Below are 22,154 nucleotides of genomic sequence, written 5' to 3' on the forward strand. Positions count from 1 at the left end.
TGTACACTGCAGTAGATATATACTGCAGTAGATGTATATATACATATATATACACATACACACATTTATTTAATCGCTGAATAAGTAAAAGTTGAATGTATGAACACAGAGCATGCTCATTGCTCATTGATTGATTTCGTTTCCTGTCATGGTGGCAAACATCGCAGTGGGAGGGAGGGTGAGAACAGTCACGGTGCTCATTCTGCTTAGTTACTTGTTGCACCGTTGGACAGTGTTCATAGTTGAACTTTATTTACCGTTAATTGCAATGTTTCAGTTGTGGTTTCTGACCGCCCAGGGCGTTATTTTTCTAGGGATGGCAGGGGACCTCTGCGGATTGTAGCACAGCGATGAAAGCAAAACAGAATGAAGTGAGTTTAATTGATACTGGTTAAATATATTTCAGCTCTAAGTATTTAATATCTAGGTGTTTTTATGGGAATGGGATCTTTCAGATCAATCTGAGAACCAATTTTGATAGGTAAACTTAATTTTATTAATTTAATTGTGTCATTTAGCGCGGGGCGCTGGTCTTGGTCTCGGGTTCGGTGGTCTTGACTACAACTCTGCTACATGGCTCCTTGGTTGCCTCCCCTCACCTTCTTTCTATCCCCTTTCAGTTGGATTTCTTTCTAAATAAATGTCACTAATGAAGTTCATGCTATGTTAGGACAGGAGACAAGATGTTTCCATCCCTGAAATTATGATCCATAGAATCACATATCTAAGTCTAAACTGTTACAGAGAATAAACACAATAAGAACACGTTTAATCTGTGGTTAAACGTGTTCCATTTTAATGGCAGAAATGTGGCATTAAAATGGCACATTTAATACATCAGAAATGTATTAAAATAAACACATTTCTGATGTATTAAAATTAAATACAATCGGCACACTTAATGATATTAGCAATTAGGTAATGCATTCAGCGAGTACTTTTACTTTTAATACTTAAGTATTTTTAAAAGCCAGCACTTTTTTACTTTTACATAAGTAAAATGTTAATGTGGTACTTTGACTTTTACTTGAGTAAATTTTTTGAGTACTTTCTCCACCACTGCTGGAGACCCCCTATAGCTGCACAGTGGCGCAGTTGGTAGCGCTGTTGCCTTGCATCAAGAAGGTTCTGGGTTCTCTCCGGGTACTCCGGTTTCCTCCCACAGTCCAAAAACATGACTGTCAGGTTAATTGGCCTCTCCAAATTGCCCCTAGGTGTGTGCATGGTTGTGTGTGCATGGTTGTTTGTCCTGTGTGTCTCTGGCTGCCTGTCCAGGGTGTACCTCGCCTCCTGCCCGGAAGGTTAGCTGGGAATAGGCACCAGCAACCCTCCTGACCCCACTAAGGGACAAGGGTGTAAAGAAAATGGATGGATTGTTCATGTTGCTAGTTTACATTGTTACTCTTGGGGTCTCTCCCCAGAAGACAGGCACATTTTGTTGATTTTTAGTAGTGCACTGGCTAAACCAAACTTGTCCAGTCTTACCCACCAAGCACCTGGTTCAGACCACAACTATAAGTTGTAACAATATAACAAAAAATGTGCAGGTATCACTCACCAACTTCCTTTCTGTAATCTTTCTTGTTTTTTGTCATACTGTCCAATTTCAGACAGACAACAAGTGACATGCAAGTGACCTCCTTCCCACCACGTTGACAGTTCTTATTAAAGATGTTGATCTTCTCCGGTTCAAAAGTCATTTTGACTTCAATTCGCACTACGCCACGGGACCTGAACAGACAGAACACTGCGTGTCCACATTTTATACTTGCAGGAAGTTCGCCATAACTCTTTATTCAAAGGCTATTTAAACACCAAAAATTTATGGAATAAACTATGGACATGAAAAAAGTCCATAAAGGCACACCACATCTTTGGAAAAAGATTCAGTGATGAAACGACATAAGAATACCAACGAATGAAAACATTTAATGTCCCTGGCCAGGTGAGCAGCTGAAGAGATAGCTGGTGACTCCAGAACTGAATGTCTTTGTCTGCAGGGGAAGGAGACTTAACACTTTTTGATAACCCTTTCCACAGTTCTAAACTTTTTCCTATATTGCCCCACTTCTCAGAACAGTCACAAACTCGTTTGCATCATTAAAGTGATGAATCAAAAACTACCAACACTGTGAGACCAACAATCTCCAAATTTACCAGATGATGACGGCAGCTCCTAGAGCTCCCACAGCCAAATCAACAAGCCCATCTCCATTGACATCCAGAACTCCATGAATACTTTGACCAAAGTACAGCAGACCTGCAGAAAAACCAGCTCCAGAAATACGCTGGAAGAGGAAAATGAAGATAAATCATTTATTACACACGATTGACACAGAGCTCTTATGTCTGACAGAAAATATTATTTTCTTGTTGTGCATCTAAAGATATACAATATATGAAAAAATATTTCATATATATTTCTTAAGCTGTAAGCTGTTACCTGTTTGTGGTATGATCCAATCATCTTGTTCTGGCTATGAAATATATAAATAGCTCCCTGATGGTCATCTTCTAGAGGCGCTCCCACCACAAGCTCCTTATAGCCATCTCCATTCATGTCAGCTATTTGCGCCAGCGCTGAACCCAGACGAGAGTTTTGAGAATGGTGGGGAACTTCAAGTACTCCATGAAATGTGAAGAATGCCTAAAGACATGACAGTTTGTTAGCTTTAACTGATGAAACTTTACATGTATCAGAAGGAAGCAAACATTACATAATTGCTTGTAATGCTGTATTAACGTTCAGTCATTTGTTTTTCCTGTTTGTGTTAAAAGTCTTATTCCTGAAAAACTAGCTAACTGGTGACTTTTACCAATGTAATCATTAAAAGTTTGCATTAAGTTGCTTAAACAGAATTTTCTGAACAAGTTCTTAGGATGAGAACTGTACCTCAGATGATAGAGAGTAAATGTAAACCCTTCCTCTTTCCAAGCCTTGACTGTAATACATGGGTGCTGCAACCAAAAGAAAGTCAGTGTAGCCATTTCCATCAATGTCCATTGATAACAGCTCACTGCCAAAATATGAACCAATCTGTTGATAGAACACAAAAGAAATAAATTAAATTAAGGAATTGGAGTTTAGAATTTACAACATATCAGCAACATATTAATTTAGGGCAGTAGTTCTTAACCTTTTTTGAGGTACCGAACCGAGTTTCATATGCACATTCACTGAACCCTTCTGTAGTGATAAATAAAATATGATTTTTTTTCTCTCCAAATTCTGGGGGTTCTACCTTTTAAGTCTTCTTAAAAGGTAGAGTCTCTGAGAACAGTTCTTCAAAATATAGTCAGTGTTTTCAGCAAAGTTGAGCTGACTGTCCAGAAATGACTTGAGGTATTTAAAATTTGCCACAGTTTCAACAGATTGGCCATCGGGAGAAACTGGAACCACTTTAAGGTCTTGTTTAGATCATTTAATTAGAGAGAATGAAAAATTAATAATAATTAATAAAGATTTTGCAATATTCTGATTTAGTAAATTACATTAGTTGTGTTACCACCCCCACGCCACTAGAGGCAGTAGCAACCCCGAAAAGATGCGACTAAGGAGCAGATTTAGAAGTACACAGAAAACTTTTTTTTTTTTTTTTTTTTTTTTTTTTAGTACACAGAAAACTACAGAATAGACCCTTTTCACAGTGACGTCAGACAATGGCCGCCATAACGCGAAACGGTGTATCTTTACTTCCGGTGTGATTTTGCCTCGGGAAACCTGACTGAAAAATTCACGGATACTCATTATCTTAAGGATATAGTAAAAGGTAAGTTAATAATAACAGCATTTAAGTGATAGATAGCTGTTATTACTCATTGTCAATTCACCATTCTCTGTGTATAAAATAAACAGCCTCCGATCGGAGAGTAAACCAGCTAGCAGCAGCTTTAGCCACTGTTGGGGAAATATATACACCGCTGTCTGTCAGTGTTGTAACGTTAAAAGGTTCACTTTCTGTATTAACTGTAATAAAACAGTATTTACACGTTAGCCTACATCAGTCATTGTCAATTTACCATTCTCCAACTGTATTTAAAGAAACCAGCCTCCGATTGGAGTAAACCAGCTAGCAGCAGCTTTAGCCAGTTAAGAAAAATATACACCTCTCTGTCAGTGCTGTAGCGCTTAGAGATTCACTTTATCAACTTTAATAAAACAGCATTTAAGTGTTAGATAACCGTCATTACTCATTGTCAATCCACCATTCTTTGACTGTGTATATAATAAACAGCCTCCGATCGGATAGTAAACCAGCTAGCAGCAGCTTTAGCCACATTTGGGAAAATATGTAAACCGCTGATTGTCAGTGCTGTAACGTTTAGAGGTTCACTTTCTGTATCAACTTTAATAAAACAGCATTTAAGTGCCGGTATTAGTCATTGTCAATTTACCATTCTCCAACTGTATTTAAAGGAACCAGCCTCCGATCGGAGAGTAAACCAGCTAGCAGTAACTTTAGCCACAGTTTGGAAATGTATACACTGCTGCCTGTCAGTGTTGTGTTGTTAAGTTTCACTAAAATCACATCTTCCAACACCGTTGTTTAGAAAAGCATTTTAAATATTGATTTAAGCACTATTTGCTAAGTAATTTACATATTCTGATGTGATTCATAATTTCTCCATTTGTTTTGTTGTCCACCTTTCTCAACAGTAGCCGACCTAACAACCTACCATATCTGGGATGGTCTTGTTCCTCTGTCCATGGCAGGTTCAATCAATCAGCTGTGGGACATCTGCTGCCTAGTCAAACTATCATGGGCCTCTTGATTTAAAAGGAGAAACCAGTATACAGCCTCCCTGCTCCTGCAAGTCACACTTCTTGGATGAACACTCACTACTGCTAGCAGCTGTTAGAAATGAAATCTTTGTGCATCTATCCTGTAATTGATATATATATATATATAAACGAATTGATGGGTAGAGTTCTGTAAAAACTATTGTAAATAGCTTCTCTTGAGTAATCTACATATGTGCAACTTTTACATTTAAATAGCTTCTTTTTGTAAATTTTACACATCTGGCAACAAAGTATGTGGAGGAGAGGAAATGCTAAAATTAAAGCTGCCATTGTGGACCAAAGACATAAGGGTGTGGCTGTTTAAAACATCTATTTAATAATTAAACACTGTACATGGTTACTACAATACACAAACATAATTACTACAGTTAATTTAAGTCATTGATAGAGAAAATGTATTTACAAAAGGCATATCAATTTTATTTCAACAGTATGTACTCAGGGTTTACAACTTAAGAAGACATCCATGTAGAGTCCTTGGCGGGTGCCAGTCTGCAGTGAACTGGTGGATGACAGAGACAATAATATACTGTAGTGAACAGTTTGAAGCAGAAGTCCCACCATGTGATCCACAGGGTTTTCCCACCTGAGCACAAACTTCATGGACTTCGTTTCCACAGTCACCACAGGAGAATGAAGTGTAACCTGTTAAAAGGGATATAAAGTTATTATTCCTATGTTATCAATTTTCTACTGCTAAGTCTAGAACCGCAGGAAGACAAAGTATAAGAAACTTAACCTTCTAAAATGTTATGATTTATCAAATAACATTTGATAAATATTCATTGGAGAAATGTGAAGTTAATGAGCTAATATAGATAGCTCATCACATTTCTCCAATGAAAAGTTAATAGCTATAACTATCTCATCTACGACAGCGTCTTCCTCCTTATGTCTCGATCGTAGCAAAAGTTTAACTTCTCAGGACGTGATGGAATAGCGAGTGTTTGGCATAACTGTTAAGTTTTGGACTTATGGCTACAGGTAATGTCGCTACTGAGCAGGTGGTGAAACTAGCGTTAGTGAGGAGGGTTTAATACGATCACGCATTTTACATGACGGGTGGCAACCCCAGTCTATACTAGAAACATCTGATTAATATTAGAGCCTAAATACGTTCTATTTCCAAAACAGAAAGGCTACGTAATGTTAGCCAGCTAAGAAATTACTATTGCTATACTAGCATATCAACTAACAGCTAGAAAAAAAACAAAACACGTACCTTCGTAGTCAAACTGGAATCATTCAGCGAGGAATTTGTCCAGTTTAGATTATGTTGATGAAGAAAAACTGTTTGCAAATAGTGATATATCTTCAAATCATATTTGTGGCAGCAGCTTTAGAGTCCAGAAACAGCGTTAACTACACACACCGGAACTAAGGATACACCGTTTCGAGCCATAACGGAAGTTGTGTGACGTCATGTGAAAAGTGTCCATTTGGTAAAAACTGTGAGCTTTGCTGAAGTAATTAAAGACACAAGTTCAAATCCATGCTGAAAGTGGAGCTCCTTCAATCAGGGCTCCTCCGCAGCACTGATTGGCTAAGCAATGTAACGTGATTTTCTGCAGCAAGTGATGGCGAAGCGGAGCGCGTCATCACGACTTTATACAAGTGTGTCTTTACCTCCGCGGCAGAGGCTCCGCCGAACCCCTGAGACCGACTCATCGAACCCCTGGGGTTCAATCGAACCCAGGTTAAGAACCAATGATTTAGGGAATGCGTATATGTCTTTATTACTTGTATTTGTTTCACATATTAGTTTGAGTATTTCATTATTAAAAGTTCACAGAGTAAAGTTTGCACTTAATATTTAATGCTGTAAATTTAATACTAGAACCTGAACCGATTGTAATAACCCAGAGTAATTAGATATATTTTGGCCACTTGTTAATTTTTTAGTACATACTGTATATTTCCTTGTTCTTGTTTTGGTAGATCTGTTTGGTTGAGTGGGTAGGTAATAAAAAGCAGCCAGTCCAGATGATTGTGGGTTTCTGCTGAGACCACATGTGAAAAACTGAACTGAGGTTCGTTTGGATATCTTGTCACTTATTCAGAGTTTGGAATATACACCTAGATTGTGTATAAAATGTCTCTCACAAAGCACATTAAATTGTGGGTATGAGGAGCCACAGAGCTAAATAACACCCAATGCTAATCTCTTTATTTCTATTTTAAGCTGTCATCTTGTGAGTGCACCTACATTTTTGAGCGGACATCTTGAAAATCTAGATCCATCATCCAAGCAATGACTGCATAATGGATTAGGAAACAATTGACCGAAGAAAAGTGATTTCACATTCAGCAAATTAATGAAATATTACTTTATCAAAATAATATTTTTCTTCACATCTGATTTGCATTGTGAACTGGTTGTATATAATTTTGTCATTAAATTAGTATTTATCTAATCTTAAGACTTTGAAGTATTTCTACCTGTGTGATTTTTGTATTTAATTGAAGAGATTTTTGGTCAATGTGAGTATCATGGCCATCCACATTAAATTATGTGTGTGTGTGTGCAGAAGACCTGCTGTCCCAGAAGTGCCTGCAGGATAGTGAGATTTCCATTGTTCTTCAGGGTGAATATAATGACCTTGCCAGTGTGGTTGAACCTTGGCGCTCCAGCTATGTAAAGCTGAGAGCCACGAGATGAAATAACAGCATCCACCGAATAGCCTGAAATAAAAGTTGAAAATAGTTTTCCTTACTTCTTCACACCTTATGTTTGAATAGAATTACAACACAACCCCTTCTGAAATCCAATATGTTCAAAACGTTAAAGGTTAATGAAATTGCACTGAAACAAGCAGTTGTACTTTATAAATACCTATAAGTACCTTATAAATAATTTAAGTAGTCAAATATCACAAGGTCTTTCCCAAAATGCAACTAAACATGCAATCTGTAATCATGACTAGGTCAAAATTATTAGACCACATAGTTTACAAGATTCTTTAATCCTCAGTAGACTTGCATTTTGCTGTTATGAACTGCTGCAAATATTGTATACAGTAGTACACTACTATAAATACTTGCTTTACTCACTTTATTTAGAAATCTTAGTAATTTAGTGCAAAAACCTGAACAGCATAGAAGTTTGCACATAAACTTGACAAAGAGCAATTAAGAATAATTAAAATTACCCAAATAAGCAGCGTGGTTCTTCAGAGCTTCTGGAAACTCATCTTTGTAAGAGGATTTTTGTGAAACAACTTTACCACGTTTAGTTTCCTTTAGCACTGCACCATTCCAATCATAGGCACCCACTGCCCCAAGCAGAACACCATCCTAAATTTTTTTACACAGGATAACATGCAACACAAACGTAAATAAATCTAAAATAAAAACAAATATGCAACACAAATGGCCATATTCTCACAATAATTTTGGCCTTAAAACTGCACTATGCAGCTTTTATAGAAGTTTTTTTTTTACATGTTTATTAAAACCACCCTGATCTCGGAAGCTAAGCAGGGTCGGGCCTACCCCGCCTCTCGCCCGGAACGTTAGCTGGAGATGGGCACCAGCAACCCTCCCGACCCCACTGAGGGACAAGGGTGAAAGAAAATGGATGGATGGATGGATGTTTATTAAAATTATCACCATTTTATGACAGTATGGTATGAGATAGATAATCTGTGCAAAAAAAATCAATCTCTACTCTTTTCTTCTAATGCTAACTTTAGAAAAATATCACTGGTCAGAAATAACCAATAACCAGCTGGAGGGTCTTAGTGCTGTTGGTTTTAGCGCTGTCAAGCATGCTTATGTACAGATTGCTTACACTTTCTGCTCTGTTCTGTGGTTTGCTACAGCAGGTTTGCTACAGCTTCTTCCAGAAAGAAGGCTAATTAGTCGCCGCTAACAATGAGGCGAATAAACAGTTTTTCTGGAACGGTGGGTTGCTTCTCAGAGCTGGGAAGTGTAAACGTGTGTTCTGTGTTTATGAGCTGAATCCATATTGATATCAGTCAAAATCTGCTGTGCCTAACAAGCTGTGCCTTTATTCAAACCAAATATTTTATTCTTTCTCTTTAGTTTTCAGTTTGTATTTGATGAACCTCAGGGATTGCCACATCATGCCAGTTTTAAAAAACAAATTGATTCTAGAAAGAATCAGTTTTTTCTGTTAGTTCCCACTCCAGTCCAGTTGGTAGCAGTAATGCACCTCTATAATTTGTCTGCTAACCTCCATAAAACACCAGAAGTAAACAAGTTTAAAGACTAAAAGCCATGGAAGATGAAAAGGAGACAATGAAATGGATGGCAAAAATATATTTTGTACGCAGTTTCTGATTCAGTGTCATATAGATATAAAAGTACTTTTAACAGAAGAAAAAGGGCTCATATATCTGTTTTTTCATCTTGTGTTTCCTAGCTTACGTAGCTGGGGTCAAGCACGTTGCTGCATGACCCCAGAGTCATTGATCTATTTTGGTGTCAAGTTGTAGATTGCAGACAATTTCTTTTCAGCTAAATATAGCTAACTTCATATCGTTTTTTGGGCACAAACATTCAGGTCCTCTTTTAAGATGCTCTTACTGATATTTAAAACCCATAGTGGTCTTTATCGGATTTAAGGTAGATGTATGAACTGAGTTTTGATGAAAAAAATTGGATTTATATACATTTTACTTTATAAAACACTGAACAAAAAATGCCTGTCACACTATGAGCTACTTACATTGACTAAATGTGAAGAGAAACCAGCTTGAGCCATCTGCAGACCAAATCCCTTACCCTGACTGCTAATGCCTAAAAAACAATCAGAAAACAGAGGGATAAGACTCTTATCTTTACATTCTCCAAACTGCCTCAGTCAAAATCTAAAGAAACTATCCCACTTACTTACCTTCCAAAGAGAAAATTCTTTCTCCAAGAGCATCTACAATATCCTTCAGTGCAGACTCATCTGTGACTTCGAAGAAATGCTCCTCATCAGGATCACTGGCAATGAACTTGATTTCTTTAAGAAATGCCTCAGGGTTTATTCCACGGCGATTGTAATAACCCAGAACCTGAACACACACATAGGCAGTGACATGCAGTCAGGGGAGGCAGGTGAGGCTCATCACTCCTCTCTTATAGCAATATAAGAGAATTTATATTGCTATTTTTACCCTGTGGTTTGGTTTGTACTATAATGGCCATTATAGTAAATGAAAAAAGAAAATATATTTTTCATTTAGCTTAACCAATTTTGATTATTTTTTTTCTTCAAAATCGCAGAATTTTCGCAATTTACCATTCAAATGCTCAGAAGCGAAGCTGGTGTGGCAGCAGCAAGCTAAACCTCACCTTGGATTGCCAATCTCTCGCTAACTGCACTGGTTGTTATTCAATATGTTATGTTCCTCCCAGTGGCGCAACTAAACATTATTCAGATGGATGCAAAAACATAGATCGGCACCCCCCGCCGAGGGAAGGAACGTCAGGGTGAAGGAGCGACGCTCACTCGCCCTTCACAAAAAAAAATATCATGTCAAACAAAAAAAGTAGCATTTAACAAAAAAAAAAAAAATTATGTCAAACAAAGAAAAGTAGTATTCAATCAAAAAAAATAATCATGTCAAACAAAAAAATAGTATTTAATCAAAAAATAATTAAAACAAAAAAAATCTTTAAAAAAAATTTCATAATTTTTTTTTTTTTTTACAAAACAAAATTTTTAACAAGTTTTTTTTTTTTTTTTTTTATTGAAATCACAAATTTTTGTTTGAAACTTTTATTTTTGCATATCAGAATTTTTTGGTTGACAGCCTAAGCTTTTGGTTGAGTCTTACGTTTTTTTTTTAAACTTTTTTTTGGTTGAACTAGCGCTGACTAAAGCGGATGACTCCGACTCCCTGAAAGAAAAAAACTCAATTTTTTTGTTTCATAAAAAAATATTTTTATTATTAAGTTTTAAAGATTTTTTTTTTGCAGTTTTTTTTTGATTGAATACTATTTGTTTGACATGATTTTTTTGATTGAATCCCAGATAGCACAGAATTATTAAAACAGCATTGAATCAATGTCAGCCAGAAATGTTGAATCAACATTGAACGCTGACATTGAAACAACATTGAAAGTGGTCGGTGACTTGAATGTTGAATCAACATTAGGGTTTCAACCATAACTGACATATCAATGTTGATTCAACCATTATTTGTATGTCAATTTACATGAATATTTGTGTTGATATTGCATTGAATCAGTTAGGAATCAACATTAATTCAACCTTCATCTGAATGTGGATCTGCATGCAGATTTGGGTTGATTTCATATTGAATGAAAGCTAAGGATTTATGTACATTTTTAGGTCTGCATCATAACATACCGCTAAAAGTTTCTTCACTGGTGTTAAACACCATTATTGGCAGATCATGGGTAAACTGTACAAAAGTAAAAAAATGACAACATAGGTTTGATAGAACATTTTATTTAAGAAAAGGGACAGATCTTTAAACATATTTGACTCCTTTTTGACTGTCAGAATAACAGTCTATTGTCCACAGAAGAACAGAGTGCATGAGGTTAAGCTTTGTACTGTATGAACCAGGGAAATGGTACAAGTTGTGGTAACCAGTTTCAGTCTGGTTGGCGTTTGATTTCTTGCGATGTTTTCCTCTCATTCTGGCGTGTAATGAAGCCACTTCTTGACAGTTTTACTGCAGTTCTCAAGAGTCAGCTTTTGGTCAAACTGCAGAGCAACGGCTGAAAAACACAAAAAGTGAGGAAGGTGCTGGTTAGAAATATGATAAACATTTGAAAAGTTCTGAAAGACATTGAAAGATTAAACGGTCCAATGGTTACAGGTCTGAGAACAAATACAAACCATATACACTGTTCAAAAAAAATAAAGGGAACACTCAAATAACGCATCCTAGATCTGAATGAATGAAATATTCTCATTGAATACTTTGTTCTGTACAAAGTTGAATGTGCTGACAACAAAATCACACAAAAATCATCAATGGAAATCAAATTTATTAACCAATGGAGGCCTGGATTTGGAGCCACGCACAAAATTAAAGTGAAAAAACACACTACAGGCTGATCCAACTTTAATGTAATGTCCTTAAAACACGTCAAAATGAGGCTCAGTATTGTGTGTGGCCTCCACGTGCCTGTATGACCTCCCTACAACGCCTGGGCATGCTCCTGATGAGGTGGCGGATGGTCTCCTGAGGGATCTCCTCCCAGACCTGGACTAAAGCATCCCGCCAACTCCTGGACAGTCTGTGGTGCAACGTGACGTTGGTGGATGGAGCGAGACATGATGTCCCAGATGTGCTCAATCGGATTCAGGTCTGGGGAACGGGCGGGCCAGTCCATAGCTTCAATGCCTTCATCTTGCAGGATCTGCTGACACACTCCAGCCACATGAGGTCTAGCATTGTCCTGCATTAGGAGGAACCCAGGGCCAACCGCACCAGCATATGGTCTCACAAGGGGTCTGAGGATCTCATCTCGGTACCTAATGGCAGTCAGGCTACCTCTGGTGAGCACATGGAGAGCTGTGCGGCCCTCCAAAGAAATACCACCCCACACCATTACTGACCCACTGCCAAACCGGTCATGCTGAAGGATGTTGCAGGCAGCAGACCGCTCTCCACGGCGTCTCCAGACTCTGTCACGTCTGTCACATGTGCTCAGTGTGAACCTGCTTTCATCTGTGAAGAGCACAAGGCGCCAGTGGCGAATTTGCCAATCCTGGTGTTCTCTGGCTAATGCCAAGCGTCCTGCACGCTGTTGGGCTGTGAGCACAACCCCCATCTGTGGACGTCGGGCCCTCATACCATCCTCATGGAGTCGGTTTCTAACCATTTGTGCAGACACATGCACATTTGTGGCCTGCTGGAGGTCATTTTGCAGGGCTCTGGCAGTGCTCCTCCTGTTCCTTCTTGCACAAAGGCGGAGGTAGCGGTCCTGCTGCTGGGTTGTTGCCCTCCTACGGCCTCCTCCACGTCTCCTGGTGTACTGGCCTGTCTCCTGGTAGCGCCTCTAGCCTCTGGACACTACGCTGACAGACATAGCAAACCTTCTTGCCACAGCTCGCATTGATGTGCCATCCTGGATGAGCTGCACTACCTGAGCCACTTGTGTGGGTTGTAGAGTCCGTCTCATGCTACCACGAGTGTGAAAGCACCACCAATATTCAAAACTGACCAAAACATCAGCCAGACAGCATAGGTACTGAGAAGTGGTCTGTGGTCCCCACCTGCAGAACCACTCCTTTATCGAGGGTGTCTTGCTAATTGCCAATAATTTCCATCTGTTGTCTATTCCATTTGCACAACAGCAGGGGAAATTGATTGTCAATCAGTGTTGCTTCCTAGTGGACGGTTTGATTTCACAGAAGTTTGATTTACTTGGAGTTATATTGTGTTGTTGAAGTGTTCCCTTTATTTTTTTGAGCAGTGTAGTTCCCCATGTACACTCACTGTTAAAACCTTAATTGTTCATTAATATTCATCTTAATATTTACGTATACAACTACATTTACCTATGAAGCTGCAGTCTAGTGTAGGTTTTATGATGCTGCACTCATGTTAAAATGAGGGAATCAATATTTAAAATAAAGGCTGTTTATCAGGAAACCTAAAGATAAAACTCAGGGAGGATCAGGGTTTATTTAACACACCAGAGACAGATAAATAGAGCAAAAGGTGATTTATACTGTAGTTGGAAAAATTATTTATAATTTATACAGAATAAACTTCCATCAAATAGCTGGTTTAATCTTCAATCAACTACAAATATTTCCAAATAAATTTATTAAATTCATTACAAAATGTCCACGTGCTGATAAAGACAAAAGACAAAGTCGGTCCTCGAGGGCCGGCATCCTGCACATTTTAGATCTCTCCTTACTGGTAGTAACAACCTTTTCAGCTTGTCAATGTTCCTCTTAGGCCTCTAACGAGCCATCATATGATCCAGGTGTGTTAAACCAGGGAGAGAACTAAAACATGCAGGATGGCGGTCCTCAAGGACCGACTTTGGACACCCCTGTTTTAAGTGTTTCCCTTCTGCCTCACCTGGATTTAATCTGTGGATGATTAACAACCTTCTGCACTTCTTGATGGCTGCAGACGGTCATGCAATCATCTAACTCAGTTGTTCTGGAACAGAGACACATCTAAACACGTCCCTAAGCACATCATAATAAAAAATGAAAAACAAGTGATTACTATCACAACAATTTAAAGCCTACCTGGAGCAGCCAGCCTTACACTTCCTTGTCCACCACATGCTCTAGCAGACTAAACAATAGACCCCGCCCTATTTTAAAAACTCAAATCTCACAAAATCTCGCAGGATTTCATACTTAGGCCTGGAGCAGTGGGCAGGATGAAAATAATACAAAATGAGACATGACCTCAATTATTAAAAATATCTGTTTTGACCCAAAATAACCTATGGGCATAAAACAATGCCCTTATTTTTCAATAAACACATTTAAGATCAACATAATACTGAAAAACTTACCATAAAACTGCTCAGAGGAGAATTCAATTCAGAAGCTGGTTGCAAACAAACCAGCAGCAAAATGGCTGTTTGGTTGGGACAAACCACTAGTGTAAAAAGGGGGAGTCGGACTGTACAACTCCTAGTAGAGACTTGTAGATGTTTTTGTGTCAACACATTATGCACAGTAATAATATTTGCAGAAAAGTAAGAAAATGTACATAAAGGAATCACAACCCACTGTTCTCAACATGTAGTGCGTAATTTGAAACATGATTAACCCCCACTTAGTAATAAAATGTACTGACCCAGAGCTCAAGGATGGGGGGAGGGAAGAAAGGATGAGAGGGGGTAAAGAGGGGAAGGCTGGGAGGAGCAGGTGGGTGTGGGGAGTTTTGGGAGGGAGTAGGGGGAGATGAGAAGGTGATGAGGGGTGCAACAAACTGCACAGATTGCACACTGGAGGCCTTAGGGGTGGGCAATCCTGGTAATCGAGGGCCGGAGTCGTGCAACTCTTAGATGTCTCCCTGGCAGAACACACCTGGATCCAATAGCTGAATCACCTCCTCAGTGCAGTCAGGTTCTCCAGAGCCCTGCTAACAACCTTATTATTTGACTCAGGTGTGTTGAAGTAGAAACGCATCTAAAAGTTGCATGAGATCCTCGAGGCCTGGTGTTGTCCACCCCTGCCCCAGTCCCTGACGCAGGTGTCGTGGGTTCGATTCCTGGTCTTGGCAACCTTTGCTGCATGTCTTCCCCCTTTTCTCATTACCCCCTTTCTTGTCAATTAATTATTAAATAAAGGCCACTAGAGCCAAAAAAAATCTTTAATAAAATAAAATGGGAAAATTTAAAACACTCAACTAAAATTTTAATTGTTTCACCCAGAGCCCAAGGAGGAGGGGAGGAGAGTGGAAAGGGGGAGGAGATTGAGAGGTAGATGGGCCCAGGTGAGGGGTGGGTGGTGGGGGGAAAGGGTGTGTTTAGAGGGGTGTGAAAAACAGCTTCTATTGATTGAACATTTAGATCACGAGTTCTTCCCCAAACTTTGTCCTCAAGGCAAACTGACCTGCGTGTTTTCATTTCAGCAAAACCCCGTTAATCAGGCATCAATTAAAATCATGTGTGCCAAATTAGGGAAATGCCTAAAACTTGCAGGGCTTGGAGGACCAGTGCTGAAACACACTGGATTCACTTTGACTTTACTTGAAATAATTAAGTGTGATACCACATTTGTATCCCTCTTCTGACACAATGACTCAAGCTAACCAGGGACAGATTCCTTGGTAAGCCACTGTGGCTCTGTGGGTAGAGCAGTTGTTGTGTGGTCGGAAGGTTGACGGTTCAATTCCAGCTCCCTCCTGCGACGGACAAATTGAGTTGGATGATTATAATACATTGAATTGGTTGAACTTAATAACTTAAGTTGAATAAATTTAATAAATTCAGTTGGATAAACTTAATTGAATTGCTTGTTACCTACAGAAGCAATTCAATTAAGTTGGTTCAACTATTTTCTTTTTTTTCTTTTTAGAGTGTGTTTTATAGTTAATCCACCGTCATTTGTCGACTTCAACCAAAAATCACCTCTCCTTGGGCTGTCACCTTATCGTGGTGGAGGGGTTTGAGTGTCCCAATGATCCTAGGAGCTATGCTGTCTGGGGCTTTATGCCCCTGGTAGGGTCACCCAAGGCAGACAGGTCCTAGGTGAGGAACCAGACAAAGCGCAGCCCGAAGACCCCTATGATGAATACAAACTTTGGACTTCGTTTTCCCTCGCCCGGACGCGGGTCACCGGGGCCCCACTCTGGAGCCAGGCCTGGAGGTGGGGCACGATGGCGAGCGCCTGGTGGCCGGGCTTTTACTCACAGAGCCCGGCCGGGCTCAGCCCGAAGAGGAGACGTGGGTCCCCCTTCTGATGGGCTCACCACCTGTCCGAGGGGCCAAAGGGGTCGGGTGCATTGTGCTATGGGCGGCAGCCAAGGGAGGGGACCCTGGCGGTCTGATCCTCGGCTGCATAAGCTGGCTCTTGGGACGTGGAATGTCACCTCTCTGGTGGGGAAGGAGCCAGAGCTAGTGTGCGAGGCTGAGAGGTTCCGGCTAGAAATAGTCGGCCTCACCTCGACACATGGCTCTGGTTCTGGAACCAGTCTCCTTGAGAGGGGCTGGACGTACTTCCACTCTGGAGTTGCCCACGGTGAGAGGTGCCCAGCTGGAGTGGGCATACTTGTTGCCCCCCATTTGGGCGCCTGTACGTTGGGGTTCACCCCGGTGAACGAGAGGGTAGCCTCCCTCCGCCTACGGGTGGGGGGACGGGTTCTGACTGTTGTTTGTGCTTACGGGCCGAACGGCAGTTCAGATTACCCACCCTTCTTGGAGTCCTTAGAGGGGGTACTGGAGAGTGCCCCTCCTGGGGACTCCCTTGTTCTACTGGGAGACTTCAACGCTCACGTGGGCAATGACAGTGAGACCTGGAGAGGCGTGGTTGGGAGGAACGGCCCCCCCGATCTGAACCCAAGTGGTGTTCTGTTGTTGGACTTCTGTGCTCGTCACGGATTGTCCATCACAAACACCATGTTCAGGCATAAGGGCGTCCATATGTGCACTTGGCACCAGGACGGCCTAGGCCGCAGTTCGATGATTGACTTTGTCATCGTCTCATCGGATTTGCGGCCGTATGTCTTGGACACTCGGGTGAAGAGAGGTGCGGAGCTGTCCACTGACCACTACCTGGTGACGAGTTGGCTCCGGTGGTGGGGGAGGAAGCCGGTCAGACCTGGCAGGCCCAAACGTGTAGTGAGGGTCTGCTGGGAACGTCTGGCGGAGTCCCCTGTGAGACGGAGCTTCAACTCTCATCTCCGGCAGAACTTCGAACACGTTCCGGGGGAGGTGGGGGACATTGAGTCTGAGTGGACCATGTTCCGTACCTCCATTGCCGAGGCGGCCTATCGGAGCTGCAGCCGCAAGGTTGTTGGTGCCTGTCGCGGCGGCAACCCTCGAACCCATTGGTGGACATCTTCGGTGAGGGATGCTGTCAAGCTGAAGAAGGAGTCCTACCAGGCCTTTTTGGCCTGTGGAACTCCAGAAGCAGCTGATGGGTACCAGCGGGCGAAACGGAATGCGGCCCGGGTTGTCGCTGAGGCAAAAACTCGGGCGTGGGAGGAGTTTGAAGAGGCCATGGAGACAAACTTCCGTACGGCTTCGAGGCGATTCTGGTCCACCATCCGGCGTCTCAGGAGGGGGAAGCAGTGCAGCAGCAACATTGTTTATAGTGGGGATGGTGCGCTGCTGACCTCAACTCGGGATGTTGTGGGCCGGTGGGCGGAATACTTCGAAGATTACCTGAATCCCACCAACATGCCTTCTGTTGAGGAAGCTGAGCATGGGGACTCTGAGTTGGGCTCTCCAATCTCTGGGGACGAGGTCGCCGAGGTGGTCAGAAAGCTCCTCGGTGGCAGGGCCCCGGGGGTGGATGAGATCCGCCCGGAGTTCCTTAAGGCTCTGGATGTTGCAGGGTTGTGTTGGCTAACGCGACTCTGCAATATCGCATGGACATCGGGGGCAGTTCCCCTGGACTGGCAGACTGGGGTGGTGGTCCCCCTGTTTAAAAAGGGGGACCGGAGGGTGTGCTCCAATTACAGGGGGATCACACTCTTAAGCCTCCCTGGTAAGGTCTATTCAGGGGTCCTGGAGAGGAGGCTCCATCGGATAGTCGAACCTCGGATTCAGGAAGAGCAGTGTGGTTTTCGTCCTGGTCGTGGAACACTGGACCAGCTCTATACCCTCAGCAGGGTCCTGGAGGGTGCATGGGAGTTCGCCCAACCAGTCTACATGTGTTTTGTGGACTTGGAGAAGGCGTTCGACCGTGTCCCTTGGGGGGCCCTGTGGGGGGTACTCCGGGAGTATGGGGTACCGGGCCCTTTGATACGGGCTGTCAGGTCCCTGTATGACCGGTGTCAGAGTCTGGTCTGCATTGCCGGCAGTAAGTCGGGCTCGTTTCCGGTGAGAGTTGGACTCCGCCAAGGCTGCCCTTTGTCACCGATTCTGTTCATTACTTTCATGGACAGAATTTCTAGGCGCAGCCGAGGTGTTGAGGGGATCCGTTTTGGTGGCCTTAGGATCGCATCTCTGCTTTTTGCGGATGATGTGGTTCTGTTGGCTTCATCGGAACGTGATCTGCAGCTCTCGCTGGAGCGGTTCGCGGCCGAGTGTGAAGCGGCCGGGATGAGGCTCAGTGCCTCCAAATCCGAGGCCATGGTCTTGAGCCGGAAAAGGGTAGAGTGCCTTCTCCGGTTCAGGGGGGTCGTCCTGCCTCAAGTGGAGGAGTTTAAGTATCTGGGGATCTTGTTCACGAATGAGGGAAGAAGGGAGCGGGAGATCGACAGGCGGATTGGGGCAGCATCTACTGTGAAGCGGGCGCTGTACCGGTCCGTCATGGTGAAGAGAGAGCTGAGCCAAAAAGCGAAGCTCTCGATTTACCGGTCGATCTACGTTCCCACCCTCATCTATGGTCGTGAGCTTTGGGTCATGACCGAAAGAACGAGATCACGGGTACAAGCGGCCAAAATGGGTTTCCTCCGCAGGGTGGCTGGGCTCTCCCTTAGAGATAGGGTGAGAAGCTCGGTCATCCGGGAGGGACTCAGAGTAGAGCCGCTGCTCCTCCACGTCGAGAGGAGCCAGTTGAGGTGGCTCGGGCATCTGGTAAGGATGCCTCCTGGACGCCTCCCTGGTGAGGTGTTCCGGGCACGTCCCACCGGGAGGAGGCCTCGGGGAAGACCCAGGACACGCTGGAGAGATTACGTCTCTCGGCTGGCCTGGGAACGCCTTGGGATTCCCCCGGAGGAGCTGGAAGAAGTGGCTGGGGAGAGGGAAGTCTGGGCCTCCCTTCTGAAGCTGCTGCCCCCGCGACCCAACCCCAGATAAGCGGAAGAAAATGGATGGATGGATGGATGGATGGAACCAAAAATCAACCATTAATCAGACCTCTGCATTTCAGTCATCAGATTTCAACCACAAAACAACATTGATTCAATGACACAGTTTCAACGGTTTGATTGGATGGTTGTTTGATGGTTGATCCACTGTCATTTGTCGACTTCAACCAAAAATCAACGATTCTAACTATTTTTCAACATTGATTTAACATCGTGTGCTATCTGGGATACTACTTTTTTGTTAGACAAATTTTTTTTGATTGAATACTACTTTTTTTATTTGACATGATTGTTTTTTTTATTGAATACTACTTTTTTGTTCGACATGATTTTTTTTATTTGATTGAATAATTGTGAAACAAATCTAACGCTATACACATGATCACAGACATTGGTTTTGTGAATCCACGTATGCAGAGTAAGAGACAGTGAGCTAGCCATACAGTAAATAAGTCAAATGCAGCGATATATTTATTGTTTTCACCTCTTCTCCGACGTCAACATGGATGACTACATTTCTACACTTAGGAAAGTGCCCTTTCTGCTTTCCTGGCCGCCTTTTCTCAACTTGTGTCATATCAGTTTCCATTTGTGTCAAAAATAAGTAGAAGTCATATGCATAAGATGTCGTTGGTCTATGTCGTTGCTATGTGTCTTTGGTAGATGTCTATGCTCTATATTGCATGTAGATCAGTGGTCCCCAACCTTTTTATTACCTTTTTATTACCGCGGACAGGTCAAGACTTGGAAAATTTTGCTGCGGCCCTGGGGAGGGGGCGGGTGGTGTTCGTGTTCCCGCTAAATCCTGAACTTACCAATATACCCAATTTGGGTTGTCTTGGAGTTTTTATCGCAACCTGTGGGGTTTTCCCTGTCTGGGAACGAGAATACGACCTGCTGAATGTGACAGGTAGCCAATCAAAAAGCGTGGTGACGTAAGAACAGAGGGGAGTCCCAAACAGCTGACATATCGCGCAACTGAGTCCACCGGACTCAGTTGCGCGATGATATGTGGAAATGTTTATTAAAGATGATATGTGGAAATGTTTATTAAAGATGATATGTGGAAATGTTTATTATTAAATATAAAGGTCATTATTATGTTTAATCAGTTAAAAATGTTAACTATGAAAAAACATATTCACCTCCAAATCAATAGTGCAGCAAATAGAGCGGCTGCTCCCGTTGTCTTTTACCCACCGCCTTTTCTTTTTGTTATGTCTTTTATTCAAATGAGTCTACAAACTATCACTATTGCTTCTACATCGTCATCTGTGTTTGGTTATTCTAAATTCCCCCTATGTTGGGGTTTTACTGGATTATGCTCTGGAATCGGGATGTTCGTGACTGGAATCGGTTCATGTTGCTCCTGCCTTGGACACACGAACCGATCGAACCTGTTGGACTTTTATCAGCTCTGTGGTCACAGAGGTTTGGAGAATCGGCCGACAATTCTTAAATCTTTCCGTCTAAACTAGACTTAAGACTCAAGCTCTACTCATCTCCTCTCGATCACTGCCCAAACGCTCTGACTCTGGTCGCTATGGTAACGTTTACATATCCCTTCAAAATAAGATACAGATGCGCCACAAAAACGAACATTTTACTTTCGTGACAACTTTAACTCACGATACTGACTAACGGAGCCCTGAGCTTGTTCCTCTGCAATGAGACGGTCCGACCTGGGAGTGATGAGAGACAATAACATCCGAAGTGTTGCTTATATCCACAGCCTGCTTGGTCTCTACGTAGTGAAGCAGCTTGAAGCTTCATTGTCTCATTAGCAGCCGGTCGCCGCAAGTTACGCAGAGCGGCTTGTAATGTGGGACTCACCAAGCGGTCTGGGATAAATCCATTCTCCTGTCTCTTCTCTGGGCCTTTTCCCCTTTGCAAAGAAACCTGATCTGTTTCTTACTCATTTTGCTGCTTGTGGCCTCAGTATTGGCGCGCAAGTAACCGATAGAATCCGGTTAAAGGATTTTCAAAATAAAAGATCCTCCAGACTCAAATAATACATAAAACGGAAATATTTCACTATTTCTTGCGCGCCCCGGGACCAATTGGTCCACAGACTGGTACCGGTCCACGGACTGGGGGTTGGGGACCACTGATGTAGATGATGCATATGTAGATGTTGCATATGTCTATGTTGCGTATGCGTTTGCTGCATATGTAGATGTTGCATATGTCTATGCTGCATATATCTATGTTGCATATGGTTCGCGGCAGTACGGAGAAGGACCTCGCTGCAGCAATCAAAAAGCGGCGGGGACGGACCACTGTCAGTCCCTTACCTTATTTGGAAATGGGACCATTGCAATCCGGAAGTGAAGGGGGCGCTATTTCCTATACTTACGTTTACATTTTCTTTTGAAATCTGTGATATATTTTCACCTTTAGGAAGGAGTTTCACTCTCAATGTATTTGAACTTCTCTCTTTTATTTACTTCAGCGCAGCTCACAGTTTTTAGCAATTCTGTAGCTTTCGGTGTACCTCTAAATCTGCTCCTTAAGTCGCATCTTTTCATGCTTGCGACTGCTTCTAGTGGCGTGGGGGTGGTAACACAACTAATATAATTACATTACTAAATCAGAATACCACAACGCCTTTATTATTTACTATTAATTTATCATTATCTTAAGAATGGCATTACTAGCACCGTAAAAGATAAATTATCTTATAAAACAACAGATTTTTTAATTTTCTTAACAAAAATGACAAAAGATACTTTTATACATTATAAATAATATCTGTATATCTCCATCATTTATGGGAGAAACAAAAGACATAAGAAGACATGAAAAACAACATAATCAACTATAATAAAAATACCATTCGCAGTGTACAAGTAAGAAATTTAATTGAGCAAAAGTAAATAAACAAATGAATTAGGTAAAGAAGAATAACAACCCAGGTTGTTAATTGCAATTTTTGTTTTTACAGTGCCATGTATATT

General features: G+C 41.9%; 1 protein-coding gene across 6 annotated transcripts in view; it reads right to left on the reverse strand.

Moving 5' to 3' along the window:
- Positions 1-22,154, reverse strand: part of LOC103465763 (integrin alpha-11-like) — a 117,241-nt gene that overhangs the window by 25,022 nt on the left and 70,065 nt on the right. For 5 of the 6 annotated variants that reach the window (XM_008410892.2, XM_008410891.3, XM_008410895.2 and 2 more), the window contains 8 exons: positions 9,663-9,828; positions 9,495-9,565; positions 7,954-8,098; positions 7,338-7,486; positions 2,894-3,037; positions 2,444-2,647; positions 2,158-2,288; positions 1,559-1,731 (listed from right to left, as the gene is read on the reverse strand). In XM_008410892.2, the coding sequence (XP_008409114.2) occupies positions 1,559-1,731; positions 2,158-2,288; positions 2,444-2,647; positions 2,894-3,037; positions 7,338-7,486; positions 7,954-8,098; positions 9,495-9,565; positions 9,663-9,828 (1,183 nt within the window). The remainder of the gene's footprint in view (positions 1-1,558; positions 1,732-2,157; positions 2,289-2,443; positions 2,648-2,893; positions 3,038-7,337; positions 7,487-7,953; positions 8,099-9,494; positions 9,566-9,662; positions 9,829-22,154) is intronic. The other variant, XM_081607636.1, reaches the window with a different exon arrangement.

The sequence above is a fragment of the Poecilia reticulata genome, chromosome 6 (assembly GCF_904066995.2).
Source record: "Poecilia reticulata chromosome 6, P_reticulata-male-v2, whole genome shotgun sequence".
In the NCBI taxonomy this organism is placed as follows: Eukaryota; Metazoa; Chordata; class Actinopteri; order Cyprinodontiformes; family Poeciliidae; genus Poecilia; species Poecilia reticulata.